At 42.6% G+C, this 21,520-nt stretch overlaps 1 protein-coding gene across 2 annotated transcripts in view; it reads right to left on the minus strand.

Annotated features, from left to right (window-relative positions):
* Positions 1–21,002, minus strand: part of DLEC1 (DLEC1 cilia and flagella associated protein) — a 71,055-nt gene extending 50,053 nt beyond the window's left edge. For both annotated transcript variants that reach the window (XM_032408985.1, XM_032408984.1), the window contains exons 1-6: positions 20,604–21,002; positions 19,513–19,663; positions 5,916–6,026; positions 4,390–4,580; positions 3,961–4,178; positions 3,073–3,151 (exon numbers count right to left, since the gene is read on the minus strand). In XM_032408985.1, the coding sequence (XP_032264876.1) occupies positions 3,073–3,151; positions 3,961–4,178; positions 4,390–4,580; positions 5,916–6,026; positions 19,513–19,663; positions 20,604–21,002 (1,149 nt within the window). The remainder of the gene's footprint in view (positions 1–3,072; positions 3,152–3,960; positions 4,179–4,389; positions 4,581–5,915; positions 6,027–19,512; positions 19,664–20,603) is intronic.
* Positions 21,003–21,520: the final 518 nt, after the last annotated feature.

Raw genomic sequence — 21,520 nt, forward strand, 5'->3', positions numbered from 1 at the left:
CTTCAATAAATGGTGCTGGGAAAACTGGACAGGTACATGCAAAAGATTAAACTGGACCACTTTCTAACACCATACACAAAACTAAACTCAAAATGGATTAAATGTGAGACCTGAAATCATAAAATTCCTAAAGAAAAATAGGCAGCAATTTCTTTGCCATTAGCCTTAGCAACTTTTATCTAGATAGTCTCCTCAGAAAAGGGATACAAAAGCAAAAATAAATGATTGGGACTGCATCCAAATAAAAAGCTTTTGCACAGTGAAGGAAACCATCAAAAAAATGAAAAGGCAACCTACTGAATAAGAGAAGATATTTGCCAATGATGTATCTGATAAGGGGTTAGTATCCAAAATATATAAAGAACTTATACAAGTCAACAGCAAAAACAAACAAAAAACTCAAACAAATAATCCAATTAAAAAATGGGCAGAGGACCTGAACAGACATTTTTCCAAAGAAGACATCCAAATAGCCAACAGACACATGAAAAGATGCTCAGCATCATTTGTCATCAAGGAAATGCAAATCGAAACCACAATGAGATATCACGTCATACCTATCAGAATGGCTAAAATTAACAACACAAGAAACAACAAGTGTTGGTGAGGATATGGAAAAAAAGGAACCCTCATGCACTTTTGGTTGGTGGGAATGTAAATTGGTGCAGCCACTGTGAAAGCCGGAATGGAAGTTCCTCAAAAAATTAAAAATAGAACTACCCTATGATCCAGTAATTCCACTACTGGATATTTACCCAGAGAAAATGAAAACACTAATTTGAAAAGATGTATACACCCCTGGTTTTATTACAGCATTATTTACAATAGCCAAGACATGGAAGTAACTTAAATGTCCACTAGTAGATGAATAAAGAAAATATGGTACATACATACAATGGAATATTACTGAGCCATAAAAAAGAATGAAATCTACACTGTTGGTGGGAATGCAAGCTGGTGCAGCCACTCTGGAAAACAGTATGGAGGTTCCTCAAAAAGTTGAAAATAGAGCTACCCTACAACCCAGCAATTGCACTACTGGGTATTTACCCCAAAGATAAATATGTAGTGATCCGAAGGGGCACCTGCACCCCAATGTTTATAGCAGCAATGTCCACAATAGCCAAACTATGGAAAGAGCCTAGATGTCCATCAACAGATGAATGAATAAAGAAGATATGGTATATGTATACAATGGAATATTATGCAGCCATCAAAAAATGAAATTTTGCCATTTGCAATGATGGATGGAACTAGAGGGTATTATGCTAAGTGAAATAACTCAATCAGAGAAAGACAATTATCATATGATCTCACTGATATGTGGAATTTGAGAAACAAGACAGAGGATCACAGGGGAAGGGAGGGAAAAATGAAACAAGACGAAAGCAGAGAGGGAGACAAACCATAAGAGACTCTTAATCTCAGGAAACAAACTGAGGGTTGCTGGAGTGGAGGCGGATGGGAGGAATGGGGTGGCTGGGTGATGGACATTGAGGAGGGTATGTGCTATGGTGAGCGCTATGAATTATGTAAGACTGATGAATCACAGACCTGTACCCCTGAAATAAATAATACATTATATGTTAATAAAAAAAAAAAAAAGAATGAAATCTTGCCATTTGTGACAACACAGATGGACCCAGAGGGTATTACGCTAAGTGAAATAAGTCAGACAAAGACAAATATTGTATGATTTCACTTAAATGTGGAACCTTAAAAACAAATGAACAAACAAACAAAAAAACCAGAATCAGACCTATAAATACCAAGAATGAACTGATGGTTCATTCATAGCAGGGAGAGGAAATGGGGAGGGGCAAAATGGGTGAAGGGGAAGGGGTGGAATGGGCTTCCACTTACGGAATGTATAAGTTAGGGGGACGAAAGGCACAGCACAGGGCCCACAATCAATGGCACTATAATATACGTGCTGTATGGTGACCGATGGCAGCTACACTTGTGGTGAGCACAGCATAAGGCACAGAATTGTTGAATCACTATGTCGTACACCTGAAACTAACATAACAGTGTGTGTCAGCTCTACCTCCATAAAAGAAAAAAATGAAAAGGCAAACTCTGGGAGTAGATATTTATAATACAAATAACAAGAAAAAGAACTCAAATCTATTATATGAGTAAAAATTCTATCAATCAGTAAAGAAAAGACAGAGATAACCCAATAGAAAAAATGGGTATTAACCAACAGTTCACAAAAGATGATATTCAAATGGCCAACAGACCCATGAAAATGTGCTCAATGGGTGATCTCTGATACCTTTCAGAATGGTCAAAATGAAAAAGACTGAGTCTTGGTGAAGATGTGGAACAACCAGAAATCTCACTCACTGCATACGGCAGCATAAACAGTCACTTTGGGGGAAAAACTAGCAGGGGGTAGAGGAGTTATTACCCACTAAAGTAGAAAAAAAGAGATATTTTAACCAAATGCAGTGTTTGAATTCCGACTCAAATAAATCAAACGTAAACTGACTTTTTTTTAACAAATGGAGGAAAATCAGACGTGGATCAATATTAGTTAATATTAATTAATGTTAATTAATGTTAATATTCCTGGGTGTGATCATGGTTAGTTTTTTTTTAAGATTTTTATTTATTTATTTGCCAGAGAGAGAGAGTGGCAGGCAGAGGGAGAAGCAGACTCCCTGCAGAGCAGGGAACCCGATGCGGGACTGGATCCCAGGACCCTGGAATCACAACCTGATCTGACTGAGCCACCCAGGCATCCCGCTAATGGTTATTTTGTAAAAGTGCTTACCTGTTAGAGATACATACTGAAGTATTAACTAAAGAATGACCCAATGTCTAGGCTTTTCCTTAAAACACTTGCAGTGCATGCATGTGTACATAGACCCACACACAAAGAAGTTGTGGGAGTGATATATGAAACCAGATTTGCAGAAAGCAGATAATTACTGAAGGTGGGTGATGGGCACACAAGGGTTTATTACAGTCTTTTCTCTAATTTTGTATATGGCTTTAATTCCATGAATGACTTCAAAACATAAGGAAGCTGATGAAGGGGGAGCTGGAAAGAAATAAGATTTTTACCTCATAAACTGGCCCAATTTCATAATCTGTGAAAAATCCGATTGATGGTTTAGCTAGAAACACTGGAGTATCAGCACAACTGTGAGAGGGCAAATGAGGGGAGAAAGGCTGTTAGTTTCACCCATGTGATTTGTGCAAAATAAATACACCCAAACTGCCAAAGATAATCACAATATGTCATTTATTGGGTTTTGTTCCTATTGTTAAAGCAGGCAACAAAATAATTTTACCGTATGATAGAATCTTCGTGAAGATATGTGCAGCTGTGTGGTTCATTTTCAATATGCATATAGGAAGCTTCCACTCTGGAAGCTTCCACACCAGTATCCTGACTGGGTTTTTTATATAGGTGCTGTGTTTCTTTGCATATATTAGTCCAATTTTTCTTAATAAAAAAGATATCATTTGACTAATAAGTGTTAATCGTTTTAAGTCCCCTGAAACTATGAACCCATGAAACCATTCATTCCCTTCACAAGGACAATTAATAAAATAAGCCAAAGGCACTCTGAAAAAAAATCACAATTTATATGTATTATTTGCAATTAATCAAATTTTAAATATTTTTATTTTTAGGGTCATATTCCAAGACATATGAGTGCAAGGGAAGAGAACACGGCTACAGACCAAGACTGTTCAGATGAAAGCAGGGGACCAGCACTAACCCCCGATCCCTCAAAACCCCGGCAGGTCAGAAGAACACAAACCCAGGCTTCTGGGGGATGTCCAAAGGCCAGGTCTGTGGAGAGCCCTGAAGACCTGCTCTGTTCTGATACTGACATCCCATTCTCCCCCCCTCCCCAAAAAGTCCAGACCAGACCCAGGACCTTCTGGGTTTACTCCCACACGTCCAACTTTCTGATAAATCCAAAACAGGGAAAGACCCACCTCTGCTTCAAATCTCCACCCTGGAAATCTGTCAGTACTGGCTTCTTCGGAGGAAAGAGAAGAGACTTGCCTCCGTAGGGAGTGTTAGGAGGGAAAAACCGAGGGTTTTTTAGGAAGTGGTTCCGACTCTCCATTCTGGCAAGCAGAAGTCGCTCCAGTTCTCTCTGAGGCACGTGTAAGTGGCTCATCCACTTTTTATTCTTGGGTGGACCTGCCTTCTTTGAAACACAAATAAATAGAGTCCATGACAGGCCGGGGGACTGTGTGTGCTGACACTGGGCCAACTGCATGACCCCCCGGTAAGCAACGCAATCTCTCCTATTTCGCTGCAGACCCGCAACTTCCTGTGTCACCGGGAACTCCTTCCCCTCGATGGCTCCCTGTGCCCACTGTCCCCACACACCACCGAGCACGGGCTTCCACACCAACCTTGACGGCCTTGCGCTTGGCCTTCGGACACAAGTCCCCCGGCAGGCTGTCCACAGTGTAGTCTAACTCGTCTTGAGACTTAGTGAGCGTCTTCTTGCAGGAAGCCTCAAGCTTCTTGGTCAGGGGCTTCTTGGGGACGGACCGCTTCTCACAACTGAACGTGAGTTTTGAACATCCGGGGACGGAGACTCCTATGGCAGCAAGGAATCAAACTGAGCTGCCACAGGCTCAAGTGGCCGTTTCCAAGATGACTATAAAACCACCAAGACCACAGTTAGCTTGATACTTTCCCTTCAACTGTCACATTCACTACACTAGACGTAACTGCTCTTTAACGTATAAAGTACTCCTGGAACTTATTCTATGTACTCGAGACTTAGGACTAGAGTGTTACACATTTGTTTGATTGTCGACCATGGTCAAAGAACATGAGTAGACTACTGTCTGTCTGTCTCACGCACTCCCCATATGTAAACTTGCTTTTCAAAAAGCTCACGTGAGGAATCAAAGTTTGTATTAGCTTTTTACACCTCTAAGATCATCCCCAGAAGGTTAAAGGAGAACACCCATTGCTAGCAAGAACTGGTACCAGTACAATACCTGGTAAATCCTCAATGCATGTTAACTCTATCCTCACTTATCTGCATAAGATGGTGAATTCCCAACTAACTTCGCACTATTAAGTGGCTTAGTATCACGCGACGCTTACTTCTGCTCCCCCTCTCTGGCCTGCCCTCTCTACACAGCTCAGGCTGTCAATGGAACTCTGTTCTCCTGAGCACCCTCAATTCTCTAGAGCCCAGTCTTCCCACTCCAAATGCCTTCTTAGCTCCAAAGCCTCAGAGGTCATCAAAGTCCCACTGACTGTGGTGCCTGGAGAGCTCATCTTCCAAACCTGGCACCACGGGCCATCCGGATATGTGCCCAATGGATCCACAGAGCAACTTCTCCCTATCTATACAGACTCTGCCAAAAGTCTACCTCCCTGCTTAAACCCACAATCCAGCTCCCACCCCACTCACTCTCAGAAGATCCTGCCTCCTGCATCACAGGAAACTGGCCCGACATCACACATACGAATACACATCCTTCTCTGCCTCCCTATCCAGTCTTCCCACCAAACTCAAAGAAGGTACAGTTGCTCTTTTCCTACGTGGGGTATGGAAGAACCCCACGGTCCATGTTCTGGCTGCAGCAGGAAATTGCTCCCTTATCTGTCTTCAGTCCCTCCCTCCCTTGGGTCATTCAACTACTTTTCTAAGCATTTTCATCTCTCTTGGTGTTGAACAGCTGACAAGGGCGCAAATTCCACGTGGAGGAGTTGAGACTTTTGTCTTGCAGGTGTTAGGGAGTCAGAGAGGAAGTGGCATGCTTAGACCTGACCCTCCTAAGAGTCACTATCAAAATTAAACAAAAGGGGAAAAAAATCAATGAGGAAATGGCAGCAAAGGTGGCCAGAGTGGTCGCGTTCCTAAAGAACTTCCCGAGAATGAGAGCAGAGGCCCCAGCAGAGACAGAAGCCTTACCTTTAGGTGCAGAGCAAAATGGCACTCTGTCACTGTAGTAATCATCCGGGCAGATCAAATGGTGTTTCTGTAGCAACTCACTGTCTACACACCATCTGAACACAGTCTTTGCTACACAGAAGGGAAGGACAAAGGTGTTTGAAGCCAAACTGACGTTAAAGAACCTGCACCCCAAACTTTTTCATCCTCCAAATCTAAACCATCTTACAAAATTCTTGCCAAGGACCAAGAACAAATTTATAATGACATGCATGTGGTCATTTCAAGATTTCAGAAATTAATCAGCAAATGTTGACCAGCCACTTCACAGAGGCCAACCATTAGTCAGGGCTGTGCTGTGGTCTTATTTGAGCTAAAATACTGTGTGACTCAAGGAAAGGTCTATTAATAAAATATAATTAAGGACAGTATGGTAGATTAAAGAAATGGCCCCAATCCTTCACCCTTCTCTGTATCCACACCCTTTGCCATATGACTTTGCAGTTCCTTCTACTAGAGACAGAGTGCACTCCTTTGCCCTTGACTTTGGCCATGTGATGTGCTTTGGCCAGTGAGATGTTGGCAGGGGTTTGCACAGCTGAGCCTTCTCTCTTGCGCCTTTGCCATCCTCGTGAGAGAACTTCCCTGCCCCTGAGAAGAGTTCCTGCCTCTTTATCTTGGACTCCAGCATGAATCCATGTGGAGCAGACTTGAGCCTAATTTGTAACAAGGAGGCAAGTTCAGCTGGGCCCACAGCTTAAAGCTGGTCTAGCCAGCCAAGCCCAGGTGTATCAGCCAACCCCCAACAGATCCACTGACACATGAGAGAGAAAATCTCCTTTAATAGAGTGATAAGTCAGTCATTAATATCCATGGCTTATGAGCCAAGAAAAAAATAGGAGAGACATATTATTTAGAGGTATCCAGAAGAAGTAAAGCTAAAAATGGCTACCTTTGGCAGGTGGGCTGAGATTGGGAGAGGTGACATGGAGGATTTTTTTCAATAGACTTTATTTTTTATTTTATTTTATTACTTTTTTAAAAGATTTTACTTATTTCTTTGTCAGAGAGACAGAGAGAGAATGAGCACAAGCAGGGGGAGGCAGGCAGACGGAGAAGCAGGCTCCCTGCTGAGCAAGGAGCCCGATGCAGGACTCGATCCCAGGACTCTGGGATCACGACCTGAGCCAAAGGCAGACGTTTAACCGACTGAGCCACTCAGGCGTCCCTAGACTTTATTTTTTAGAGCACTTTTCGGTTCGTGGAAAAATTGGGTGGAATGGAGATGTCCCATGGAGCCCCTGGCCCCACACATGCACAGCCACCCCCACCATCAACACACCCCACCAGAGTGGTACATCTGTTCCAACTGATGATCCCACACTGACACACTGTTATCATACAGAGTCCATACTTTACATTACAGTTCACTCTTGGTGTTGGAGATCTATGGGTTTGGACAACTTTATAATGACATGCATGGGTAGAGGCTTTTTATATTTCATTAGAAGCTTTTCTAAACTATTTGATTTTTTTTAAACCATGAATATTAACACTTTGATAAAAATTCAGGAATAAATAAGATGAATGGAAGACTCAGGAAGTTTTCAAACTTCGTTGCTTGCTCCATTAACCAACATGGTCTTGCCCTTCGGAGGTTTCCTATAACCAAGGGTGAGACAAGCGAAGAATAAATGTTTCTCCCATGATATTTATTAATTTAGGAATTTCAAGGTTTGGCTTAGTTCCTGTTATAGTCAGGGTTCAGCGAGGAAAACAGAAATCACTCTCTGTATGTCACACATAAAGGGGCTGAATGCAGGGGACTATGGAATGGGAGATCGAAGGTCAGGGAGACTATCACTACCAACTTAAGACAGCAGCACTGAGGGAGGGGCTTCTCAAGAAGTTATCTGGAAGCTGCTGTGAAACTCAGAGCTGCTCAGTCATCTGCCTGCTACTGCTTCTGGAGAATAGTGACCTCCTCCTCCTCCAAAACTCACCAAGAGCCTAACATGGAACCATGGGGAAAAGTTGCATTCTGGGAAATGCCTCGCCTCTCCTTTGCAATACAGAGACCTCAGCAGGGGGTGGCAGGAACGCCAAGTTCTGTTCCAGCCCAGTTCCCAAGGACTTTGGTGACGGCCTATTTGAAATATTACAAGATAAAACTTCCACACAAAGGGCAGGGGCCACGTGAGAAGATGTAGCCTCTCTCTTCTGATACCCTTGTCTCCGCAGTCCTCCCCCAGGCTGTGGACAGTTAGGTGTTACGTCTGCAGAAGCAGGGGGCAGGTTGTGTGTCAGCTCTTTGGAAAGTCTCTCTCCATGTCCGACCTGGAACACCCCTCACTGGCCTTGTGAGCATCCTCCTCCACCCGGGAAGAGTGGGCTTCCTGCACCGACCCTATGCTCCTGCACCTGGCTCTGTTCCACTCCCCAAGAGATAATGTGGACAATTTATCAGCAACAGAAGGGAATGAAAGCACAAAATGTTTGATCTTCCCCCTCTGTCTGGAGAATTTACATATGTTTTCCACTTTGTGACATTTGTTTTTTTTTTTTTTTTAAAGATTTTATTTATTTATTTGACAGAGAGAGACAGTGAGAGAGGGAACACAAGCAGGGGGAGTGAGAGAGGGAGAAGCAGGCTCCCCGCTGAACAGAGAGCCCGATGCGGGACTCGATCCCAGGACCCTGGGATCATGACCTGAGCCGAAGGCAGACGCTTAACGACTGAGCCACCCAGGCGCCCCCACTCTGTGACATTTGTATTAGCAAACAGAGAAAGGCTGCCTCTGTGCCTCAAATAAGAAAAGTTTCAGAGGCATGTCCTCCCCATCAATCATCTAAGGTATAAAGAAGTTTCTTGGGTCACCTTGCCCTTTTCCCCCAACCAGAAGCAGGAACCAGAGGGATGTCCGTGGAACTGCATCAAGATCTCTACTTCTGCTACTTTTGAAATAAAAGAGAAACGTTACCAGAAGGCTGAGAAACCAGGGCAGATAATGTCTGATTATAACAATATTATCTTGGGTAAAAAGACAAAATGAAGGTCATTGAAAAACTCCCCTGACTCGGGTTTGTTTCTCAGTTCGCAGTGTTTTATTTCACTTTCAGTTAAAAACAACCAAACAATTATTTCATCCCCCTTGATCTCTAGCCAATAGAATCCTAGGAACAGTGTTGGACTCCCGGGATTCGGGGGACAACAGGCAACCAATAATAGCTCCCGAGAATCTGCTACCAACAATCTCTGCCGAATCCACAATGGAGCGAGGGTCCTGGCAGCTACACGACTCTGCTCTGGAGGCGGAGGAATAGGAGATACGGAATACAACTGAATGTTCACTGTCTGCTGTGCTGAGCCTCCGAGGTGGCAGGCCTGACCAAGTCCAGGGCCTCGCGCCCAGAGCCACGCCCTGCGGGAAGTCACCGACACCTGTGTGACGCCCTGCCTGGTCTGGTCAACAATCCTTCCTCCCGCTCCTGGTAGAAGAGAGGCGGGCTCTGACAGCAGACTCACTCAAGTCCAAAACTGGCTCCCAGCCCTTCTGTGTTGTGGGAATTTAGGGAAGTCATTTGATCCTTTCTCTCAGTTTCCTGCAGCTATAAAATGGAGAGAAAACCTACCTCACAGGTTGTTGGAAGGGTTCAGTGGGATAACCCATACAAAGCATCTTGCATAGCATCTGGTCCCTAGTAGGACCCCGTAAGTCTAATGCCTTTCCAAGCCAATACACCTTCCGCTTCTCCTTCCCTCTGAGCCACAGATACGCTGGGTCTCCTGACCCTAAAAGCACAGTCCCCACTGCCTATTGCACTGGAAAATGATGACTTTCAGAGATGCAGGAGGATAGATCAAAGTCTTTGGGGACAATAAAAGGAACCAGGCCTTCTTGGAGAAATGGCTCATTCCAGGTCTGGGGCAATAAGATAAGCCTGGAACATTTGACCATTCCAGGAAATAAGGAAGTTATCAAAGACAACTGCTATTGTATCAAAAGAGTTAGGAGAGAACTTGAAAAGGCTCTAATTGGCCAAAGACGGGACAACTTGAGCATTAATAAAGATAATAAATAGAACTGTAGTTATGAAATCCATGAGTTCATAATGATACTGAAAATCAACCAACAAACCTCTTTGGTCACCTTTGCAAGATGCTAGGGGAACGAACTCATTATTTTAAAAACTGGCAAATAGGGGTACCTGGGTGGCTCAGTCGGTTAACGTCTGCCTTCGGCTCAGGTCATGATCCCAGAGTCCTGGGATCGAGCCCCGCATCAGGCTCCCTGCTCAGTGGGGAGTCTGCTTCTCCCTCCCCCTCTGCCTGCCATGCCCCCTGTTTGTGCTCTCTCTCTCTGTCAAATAAATAAATAAAATATTTAAAAAATAATAAAAATAATAAAAATAAAAACTGGCAAATAAAGGGAAAGAATTAATCCTGCCCATTCATACCTTGGGGTAATCACAGTAGTAGCTGAAAAGTTTCTCTTTATGGAAGTACCAGTACCATTAGCATTTTGTCCTAATTTACAACCCCTAATGAAATAATAGATCCAGGCAAAGGCCACCAGCATCACGGAGGGAGAGACATCAGACATCACATACCTCCTGAAGACAGCACACAGCACAACCTATGAAGTGGTCTTGCCCCTTCCTCCACAAAAAAACTGAGCCTAAACCTTACAAAGTCTCTAGAACTAATTACTGAATTGCAGGAAACACAGGAACCAGGAAGACGGGTTAAACACCACCACAATGTTGAAATCAGCAAAATCTAGACTACAGACAAGTCTATAGGAAAAACAAGCCAATTTCTTTAGCAAATAAATTGATAATGGAGGTGACTGACTGAAATAAAGGCTTTTCCGTGAATGCTGGCAGTGATGGAGCTTTGAGAAGGAGAATCGGTGAAATCTGAGGCTACCTCTCCACGAACACTCATCAGTTATAATTTAATTCAGAGAATTTAATGTAGACAAACCCCAGCAGATGCCAACTTGACCAGGTGATCCAGGTTAATAACACCTGTGCCTTCTGACCGCTGTGGCAAGGAGAGGGCCCCACCACTTCTGTGGTATTGCTGCCCGGAACGAGTCTGAGTCTGGTCACAAGGAAACAGGAGAGCCATCCTATGGAACGAAAGGCCATCCAGGAACCATCAAGAGGGGATTCTGTAGGAAGCACCAGAAATCCTCTCCCCACTTAGGCAACAACTGCACTGGCAGAAGCACTCTAATGTAACTAGTTTGGAACCCTGGAGTCTAGGGAAGACTTGGAGGTCAATCCAACTCTTAGCAGAGTAGCAGCTACCCAGCCCCCATCCAACTCCTAAGGCGAGCATCTGTGCACACGTTCCTGGCGCAGCCTGCGTAGTTTGTGGGAGCCTGGGTGAGCAAAAAGGACTCCGTCTTCCAGATACCAGGGACCTGTGCTCTGATTTCCTATTACCGCTTCTGATCACAGAGGTGTAGACAAAGAGGCCAGCAGCCTCCACTGATGCAAGCCCCTCCCCCTGCAGCAGAAGACACTTCTAGGCTTTTTTTTTTTTTAACTTGTAGGCAATTTAAAGGGCCCGGTCCCTTTTTCCTCTCCTTGACCTTCCTTTTTCAAACCCTTTTGGGAACCAGATATTAAAGACTAGGACATTCAAAAACAACTGCAGATGTGGGGAAAATTAGAACATGAGTGCACATGCCCAGGGAAAAGCTCAGAAAAGACCTGAGAAGACCTTAAGTGTACACCTCAGGCTGACTCTTGGCACAGACAGCCTACAATTAAAACAAAAACAAAACCAATAAACAAAAATGGCAAGAAGGGGGAGAATCTGATTCCTTGAGTTCACACATTATTAGATTCAAATATCCAGTTTTTAATTTAAAAAATCACAAAATATTTTAGATCATTATCTCAGCGCTCCATTTTACAATGAGAGATAACCATGTCTGGGACAACAATAACCATATTTATTTGAACTTTGTATTCATACACAGTGCTTCACTATTTTTTAACATTATATAATCTTTACTATAACCACAAAAGTGAGTTTTAACACTCTTCCCTTTTAGAGATGAGAGGGCTGAGCCACATAAAAAGTTGTTTCCTAGCTTATCAAATTTAAGTCTTTACCAGAATATCCCACCATGTTCTACATCCTAAGAAATGAACTTGAAAATGCTCATGCTATCTTACGTTTCCTTAGATATGTCACCTCTGCCTATACTCATCACCTGTGCCTATACTCTTGTGCAACTGAAACAATATCAAAATAAGAGTAACCCAAGAATGTTTAATTTCCTGATCTCAGGGTCCTGGGATCGAGCCCCGCATCAGGCTCCCTGCTCAGCGGATCCCTCTGCTCCTCCCCTCTCCCGCTCATGCTCTCTCTCTCTCTCTCAAATAAATAAAATCTTAAAAAAAAGAATTGTTAGTTTATGTTTCTGGCACACAATGCATAAAGATATAATTCTGTGACATGTAATTTTGTGACATCAACAACCTAACAGGGTGGGGATGGAGCTGTAAAGAAGCAGAGTTTTTGTATGTTACTGAAGTTAAACTGGTATAAATTCAAATTAGAGTGTTATAACTTTAGGTTGTTAAATGTAATCCCTATGGTAATCACAAAGAAACCAGTTTATATACACAAAAGAAATTAAAAAGGAATTTAAACATTTCACAGACACACACACAAAAACTGACCCAACACAAAAGAAGACAGTAATGCAGGAAATAAGAAATAAAAGATCTATAAGGCATATAGAAAAAAATAACAAAATGACAGAAGTCCCTCCTTATCAGTAGTTACTGTAAATGTAAATAGATTAAACTCCCCAATCAAAGGACAGGTTGGTAGAATGGCTAAAAAGACATGATCCAACTATATGCTGTCTATAATGGACTCACTTTAGATCCAAGACACAAACAGAATGTAAGTGAAAGGATGAAAAAAGATTCCATGCAAATAGTAACCAAAAAGTAACTGATAGTATTCCATGCAAAAACACCAAAAAGGGCGGCTACTCTAATATCAGACAAAATAGGCTTTAAAACCAAAAGTTTCCAAGACACAAAGAAGAACATTATATACTAATAAAAGGTTCAATATAACAATAAGATAGAACAATTATAAATATTTAGACACTTAAGGACAGGTCATCAAAATAATGAAGCAAAAATTGACAGAATTAAGGAGAGAAATAGACAGTTCTACAATACTAGTTGGAGCCTTCCATACCCCTTTTACAATAACAGATAGAAAAACCAGACACAAAATAGGTAATGAAACAGAGGACTTGAAGAACACAATTGACCAAGTAGATCTAACAGACAGAACACTGCCTAACAAGAGCAGCTTAATGTTCTTCTCCAGTGCACATGGGACATTTCCCAAATCATATGTAAGGCCACAAATTGAACCCCAGTAGATTTTAAAGGATAGATATCATACAAGTATCTTCTCTGACAACAATGGGATGAAGTTAGAAATCAGTAATGATAGGAAACTGGAAAATTCACCAAATTGTGGAAATTAAACAACACACTTTTAAACAACCAACGGATCAAAGAAGAAATCACAATTACAATTAGAGAAATTAGAATTAGAAACTACTTAGAGACAAATTGGAATTAGAAACTACTTAGAGACAAATAATGAAAGCGAGAACATAACATACCAGAACTTACAGTACACGGTGAAAGTGGTGCCAAGGAGGAAACTTACAGCTATAAACACATTTAAAAACAAGAAAGATCTCAAGTCAGCAATCTAACTTTAGAACTTAAGAAACTAGAAAAACTAAACCCAAAGCTAGATGAAGGAAATAACAAAGACTAGAGCACGGATAAATACAGAACAGATAAACAACAGAGAAAATCAATGAACCTAAAAGTTGGTTCTTCAGAAAAATCAACAAAATTGACAAAACTTTAGCTAGATCAACTAAGAGAAAGAGAAGACCCAAATGACTAAAATCAGACATGAAAGTGGGGATGTTACCACCGATTCCACAGAAATAAAAAGGATTATAAAAGAGTACTAGAAACAATTCTACACCAACAAATTGGATAACGCAGATAAAATGGACAAATTCCTAGAAATATGAAACCTACAAAGACAAAATCCCAAAAAATAGAAAATCTGAACTGACCTACAACTAGTAAGGAGATTCAATCAGTAATCAAAAGTCTCCCCCTCCCAAAAAATGTTTTGGACCTGGTGGTTTCACTGGTGAATTCTACCAAACATTTAAAGAAATAATACCAACTCTTCTTAAGTTAAAAAAAAAAATAGAGTTACACATTCTATAAGGTCAGGATTACCCTGATACCAAAGCCAGACAAAGACACTACAAAAACAACAACAACAACAACAAAACTACAGACCAATATCTCTTACAAACCTCAATGCAAAAGTCCTCAGCAAAATACTAGCAAATCGAATCCTGTAGCTTATTGAATGGATTATATACCATGACCAAGTGAGATCTGCTCCTGGAAAGCAAGGGTAGTTCAACATATGAAAACTGATCAGTGTAATACACCACATTAGTGGAGTGAAGGGAAAAAAATCATATGATCATCTCAATTGATGCAGAAATAACAGTAAACAAAATTCAATGCCCTTTCATGATAAAAACACTAAAAAAGTTAGGACTCGGAGGAAACTACCTTAACATAATAAAAGCCACAGATAGAAAACCAGTAGCAAACATCATACTCGATGGTAAAAGACTGAAAGCTTTTCCTCTAAGATTAGGAACAAGGCAAGGATGCCTGCTTTCATTACTTCTAGTCAGCTTAGTGCTGGAAGTTCTAACTGGAGCAATTAGGCAAAAAGAAAAAGGAATCCAAATTGGAAAGGAAGAAGTAAATTCATGTGTTTGCAGATGATATGATCTTATATGTAGAAAACCCTAAAAGTCCCACAAAAAAAAAAAAACCTGTTAGAATAAATGAATTTCAGCAAAATAACAGGACACAAAGTCAACATGCAAAAATCAGTTGCATTTCTATCAATAATGAATGATCTGGAAAGGAAATTATGGAAACAATTCCATTTAAAATAGCATCAAAAAGAATAAAATACTTAAAAGTTAGCTAAAAAGGTGAAAGACTTTTACAATGAAAAGTACAAAACATTGCTGAAAGAAATTAAAGATGACATAAATAAATGCAAACATATTTCATGCTCATGGATTAGAAGATTTAATACTAAAATGTCAATACTACCCAAAGTGATCTACAGATTCAATACAATCCCTATCAAAATCCCAATGATGTTCTTTGCAGAAATAGAAAAACCCATTCTAAAATTCATATGGAATCTCAAGGAATCCCCGATAGCCAAAACAATCTTGAAAAAGAACAAACAAAACCAGAGGATTCACAGTTCCTAATTTAAAAACTTACTGCAGGGGCGCCTGGGTGGCTCAGTCAGTTATGCATGTCTGCCTTCGGCTCAGGTCACGATCCCAGGGTCCTGGGATCGAGCCCCACATTGGGCTCCCTGCTCAGCAGGGAGCCTGCTTCTCCCTCTCCTCCCTGCTCGTGCTCTCTCTCACTATCTCTGTCTCTCTCTCTCTAATAAATAAACTCTTAAAAAAATTCTTAACCCACTCCCCCAAAAAAAACTTACTGCAAAGCTATGGTTATCAAAATAATATGGTACTGGCATAAAGACAGACAGATAAAGAAATGGAATAGAATAAAAAGCCCAGAAATAAACCCTCACATATATGGTCAAATGATTTTTGACAAGGATACCAAGACCATTCAATGAGGAAAGAACAGTCTTTTCAACAAAAGATGCTGGGGAAAGTAGATATCCTCATGCAAAAGAATGAAGTTGGACCCTTATCTAACACCATATAAAACATCATATCAAAGTTAGTCAAAGATCTTTGTCTTTCTCTTTCTGACTTATTGTACTTAGCATTATACCCCCTAGGTCTATCCATGTTGTTGCAAATGGCAAGATCCATGCTTTTTTATGGCTGAGTAATATTCCATTGCATATACGTACCACATCTTCTTTATCCATTCATCTATTGATGGACACTTGGGCACTTCCATATCTTGGCTCTTGTAAATAATGCTACAATAAGCATTTGATTTCACTCATATGTGGAATTTCAGAAACAAAACAAATGAGCAAAGAAAAAAAAAAACAAATAAAAAACCAGACTCTTAAATACAGAGAAAAAACTGATGGTTGCCAAAGGGAAGGTGGGTGGGGTGGTGAGTGAAATGAAAGGGATTAAGAGTACACTTATCGTGAGTCACTGCATCTCTCAGTCTGACTTCATGCCAAGGAGTTAAAGTAATTTCATCACTTCTAACTCATGAACTTAATGAGGCACCTATGGTGTTACTCAACAGGAAACCATTTGCATCTTGGGATAGATATTTTGTTATGTGGAACCATCTTAGGCACTGCAGCATGTCTTAGCATCCCTGACCCATGGAGTACTAAAAGCCAGGAACACAACCCACGCCCTTTACTGGCACACCAAAGATGCTTCCAAACATTTCTTCATGCCCCCTAGGAGGACAGCACTGCCCCAAGGTTAGAACCACTGAAGACGCTCTAATGTTAAGTATATCCTTCCCTACCCAAAAAACTCAAACCTATATCTTTCTTTATTTGGATGGTGTATCAGCCACTCCAAGTTATAAATTCCACTTTGACTAAAAGACCTCCCACCACTTACTAGCTGGGTGACCTTGAACAAGGTAGCGAAACTTGCGGAGTCTCAGTTTCATCTGTAAGATAAGGATGAAGCTTACTTAACTCAGAGCAGTAAGCTTTAGTGCAGAGGCAAATGTTCCTTCCTGAGCTTCCCCCCAGCTCCTCTCCCTTTCCTTATGGCTCAGAGAACATGGTGAGATCACTGCCTAATTCACCTGCCACAAGGTTAAGGAGCAAGGATGTATAAAGAATTGTGGGGAGAGGCTGAGTCCAGCTTTAGTGTAATTATCTTTGATGATACAAACAGCAAGGTAAGTGCTAGTCCTCTGGCGGGATACATAGGTGGCTTTCCAATTTTGTAATGGAGAATTTTCTTCACACTGGTGCTTAATGCCATTTGCTTTTGCTAAACACAAAATATGCGTCTTGGCTATTTTGGAACATCTTGTACCTTAAGATTCCTTAAGAATTTGTAGAAGCTAGTTCCATTAAGCACAAAATTTTATTTAGAGCCAATAAAACAAACTCAATTTCAAAAGAAAAGGGGAGGGGTACACTTATCATGATGAGCACTAAGTAATGTATAGAATTGTTGAATCATTACATTGTACACCTGAAGCTAATATAACCCTGTACGTTAATTATATTCCAATTAAAAAATTTAAGCAAAGACCTAAATGTACGACCTAAAATAATAAACCCTTAGAAGAAAATATAGGGCAAAAGTTTCACAGCATTGGACTTGACAATGATTTCTTATATGCCTTGATATGACACCAAGGCACAGGCAACAATTTAAAAATGATTAAAAAATGGGTTTGAAAGGACATTTTTCCAAAGAAGATATACAAATGGCCATAAGTCCATAAAAAGATGCTCAATATCACTGAGGAAGGAAATGCAAATCAAAACTACAATAAGATACCACCTCACACTCATTAGAAGAGCTACTATCAAAAAAAAAAAAAAACAGAAAATAACAAGTGTTGGCAAGGATGTGGAGAAATGGAAATCCTGGTGCACTCTTGGTGGGAATGTGAAAATGATACAGCCGTTGTGGGAAACAGTATGGTGGTTCCTCAATTAAATATAGAACTACCATATGATGCAGCAATTCCCCTTTTGGGTATACACCCAAAAGAACTGAAAGCAGGGTCTCAAAGAGACATCTGTACACCCTGTTCAGAGCATTCCTCACGACAGCCAAAATGTGGAGGCAACCCAACTGACCGTCAGTGCATGAATGGGTAAGCAAAATGTGGTACATACATATGACAGAATACTATTCTGTCTTAAAAAGGAAGGAAATTCTGACACAGGCTACAACACGGGTGAACCTTAAGGACATTAAGCTAAGTGAAATAAGCCAGTCAAAGAGACAAATACTGTATGATTCTACTTGTATGAGGTACTTTGAGTAGTCTAAATTGTAAAGACAGGGGCGCCTGGGTGGCTTAGTCAGTTAAGTGTCTGCCTTCATCTAAGGTCATGATCTCAGGGTCCTGGGATTGAGCCCCATGTCGGGCTCCCTGCTCAGCAGGGAGTCTGCTTCTACCTCTGCTTCTCCCTGTGCTCTTGCTTGCTCTCTCTCTCTGTCAAATGAATAAATAAAATCTTAAAAAAAAAAAAATAAGTTGTAAAGACAGAAAGTAGAATGGTGGTTGCCAGGGGCTGGGGTAAGGGTATGGGAAGTTACTGCTTAATGGGTACAGAGTTTTAGTTTTGCAAAATGAAAAGAGTTCTGGGGATGGAGGGTGGTGATGTTCATACAACATTATGCATGTACTTAATACCACTGAACTGTCCACTTAAAAATAGGTAAGATGGTAAATTTTATGCATCCTTAGGCACAATAAAAAAATTGGGGGAGAGAAACACAACTGTCAAGAACATGAAAGACAATTATGGAATGAAAAGTCACCGAAATAAAAGGCACAGCATAAGGAATGCAGTCAATGACATTGTGATTGTGAGGTATGGGCAGATGGTACCTACACGTGTGGTGAGCATGGCATAATGCATAAACTTGTCAAATCACTAAGTTGTACACATGAAACTAATGTAACATTGTGTGTCAACTGTACTCAAATAAAAAAGAATTTTTTTGAGAGGTTGAAAGAGAGAGGAGGGGCAGAGGGGGAGAAAGAGAGAGAGGGAGATGAAGAGAAAAAGAATTTCAAGCAGGCTCCTCGCCCAGCACAGAGCCCGACATGTGGCTCGATCCCACAACCCTGAGATCATGACCTGATGATCAAATCAAGAGTCAGACACTTAACTGACTGAGCCACCCTGGTGCCCCAGAAAAGAAATTTTCTTAAAGAACATGAAAGACAAGAAAAGATCAAGACATTCTTTCAAACTGAAGACTCTAAAAATGGGTCTTTTTTAAAAGATTTTATTTATTTGATAGAGATCGAGAGCACACAACCAGGGGGAGCGGCCAGCAGAGGGAGAGGGAGAAGCAGACTCCCCACTGAGCAGGGAGCCCGATGTGGGACTTGATTCCAGGATCCTGGGATCATGACCTGAGTCGAAGGCAGATGCTTAACTGACTGAGCCACCCAGGCACCCCTAAAAATGGGTCTTGACAATCACATGCAACATGACTTCCTAGACAGAGTCTTGGACCGGAGAAGAGAAAGAGCCACTGTGGGACAGCTGGTGAAATCTGAATGGGATCTGTGAATTGGAGGTTAGTGTTGCACAAATGCTGATTTCTAGGCTTGTATGGTTGTATGCTGGTTACATAGGAGAGAGTCCCTGTTTTGGAGACATGCATGTTAGTGTTTTGTGGTAATGAAACATCACATCCGCAATTTGATCTCCAAACATTCTTACTCGAGAGTGGTCCGTGGAGCCAACACTGTAATATATTAACGGCTGGGGAATCAGGTGAAGGGCATGTTGGGAGTTCATTATACACACCTGGAGGCATCTTGAGGAAGTTATCAAAGTCATGCACTTCAGCCAGTTGCATGATCCGTTCTTTCTCTGCAAGGGCTCGTGCTCGGGCCTGAATGATATGTCTCTCCAACATTTCAACTTCATCCAGTCGCTGCTTATAGACCTTCCGAATCTGGCAGGTAGACCATCAAATGCACAGAAATAGGCTGAGATCGCAGAGCTTTACTCACCCCCACCCCCAGCATCGGGCTTCCTGTGAAGCACAAAACAATCACAGAACTATGGAGACCAACTGGTCCAACCTAACAGATGTGAAAACTGAGACCCACAGAGGGCAACGGCTTAAAGGTTTCAAAGTAAATTCGGGAAGAGAGCCGAGCCTGAAACTCTGCCTCCTGCCTTCACAGCTGCCACCCAAATTCTGAAAGAGCAAACACAAGTTAGCACACCACCTGTGGTAGACAGAGGCGTGCCACCCAGATGCCCACCTCGCCTGAGACTCCCTTTAAGGGATTCCTCAGCAGTGTGGGCAGCCATCAGACTCAGCAGAGAGGATCCAAGTCAGCGGCCTTCCTCCTTGTACAGACGAGGAAGCAGTTGCTTCCCAGAGCCGAGGCATGCTTCCTCAAATCTGGGCATGAATGCCTAGGTTACGATTGTGGTTTGTGACACAAAGACAGGCACTCCAAAAGGGGTGACTTTTAGCCTTACCATCTCCAGGGAACAACAACTATTCGGCTATCTGCCCCAGTCCTTTTATTTACATATGCAATTATTTCGTGTGTGTATGTACGTAGAGAAATGAAGATGGATAGACGCTACAGACATATGCCTTACGTGCCTATTTCTGTAAACGTGCGGAGAGAGTGCCCTTCCACTAGATGTCGAACACACTGGGGCAGGGACTTTGCGTTTTCCTAGCTGCATCCCCAGTGCCTGGCACCCGGCAGGTGTTGGCACTTGTCGAGTGGCTGAGTCCTGCGGGGGCCTGCCTTTCTAGGGGCGCGCCCTGGGGCCCCCCCGCACTGTCCGCGGACGTGGGACTTGATTCCAGGATCCGCGTCCCCGGTGAGCAAGGGCAGGGAGCGCGCGGGGCTCCAGGGCCGCCTTACCCGCTGCAGCTCGTCCACGAACTCCTCGTGGCGCGCATCGTCGCTGCCGCGGGCCTTGATCAAGCTCGCGCTCAGGTCCTCGCCGATCACCTCGTTAGTGTACAAGTTGCGGAAGACGCCGGTGAGCAAGTGCGAGATGTCTTGGCTGCGCAGCGAGGTGGGGCGCAGACTCAGCAGCTGCGGCTCGGGGAGCGGCTGGAGCGTGAGGGGCCCCACGCGGCGGGCCCGGCGCCCGAAGCCGTAGTGAAAGGCCTCGGAGTAGGTTAAGGAGGACAGCCAGGCGGACTCGCTGGGGCTGCGAATCGCGGCCAGATGCGAGGTTGGCGTCCACGTCGCGCCCCGGAATGCGTAGGACCCGGACTCTGCAGACAGCCTGTCTCTGCCTCTTCCCGTCTCCATGGCAACTGAGACGCCGCTAACTCTTGCCGCCCTTCCGCTTCCGGCCGCGTCCTTTCCGCTTTGCCTCCCTCTGCGGGGGCCGCTTATGCATCGACCTTCTTAAAGTGAACTTAGTGTGAGGCACCAATGGAGAATGGTTCATTGGCACAGCCAGGCCAGGCGGGTTGCAAAACCTGGCTCCTAACTACCTCTCTTCATCTGTCTGTTCTCTAATTTGTTAAGCAATTATTCACTCATTTAATATTTATTGTATAAAGATTGTATTTCAGGTTTGTGCTGGAAGCTGAAGATAGCAAAGAAGTAAGATGCCGCTTCTGCCCTCAGTCGTGTGTGTGTGTGTGTGTGTGTGTGTGTGTGTGTGAGAGAGAGAGAGAGAGACCCAGTCGTGTGTGTGTGTGTGTGTGTGTGTGAGAGAGAGAGAGAGAGAGAGAGAGAGAGAGAGACCTAGACCAGGAAACCAGAGTGGTGAGCAGGGCGGGAACTGGAAAACAATGGTAGTTTGGTAGTTTAGTGGGTTA

The sequence above is a fragment of the Phoca vitulina genome, unplaced genomic scaffold (assembly GCF_004348235.1).
Source record: "Phoca vitulina isolate PV1807 unplaced genomic scaffold, GSC_HSeal_1.0 scaffold10, whole genome shotgun sequence".
Classification (NCBI taxonomy): domain Eukaryota; kingdom Metazoa; phylum Chordata; class Mammalia; order Carnivora; family Phocidae; genus Phoca; species Phoca vitulina.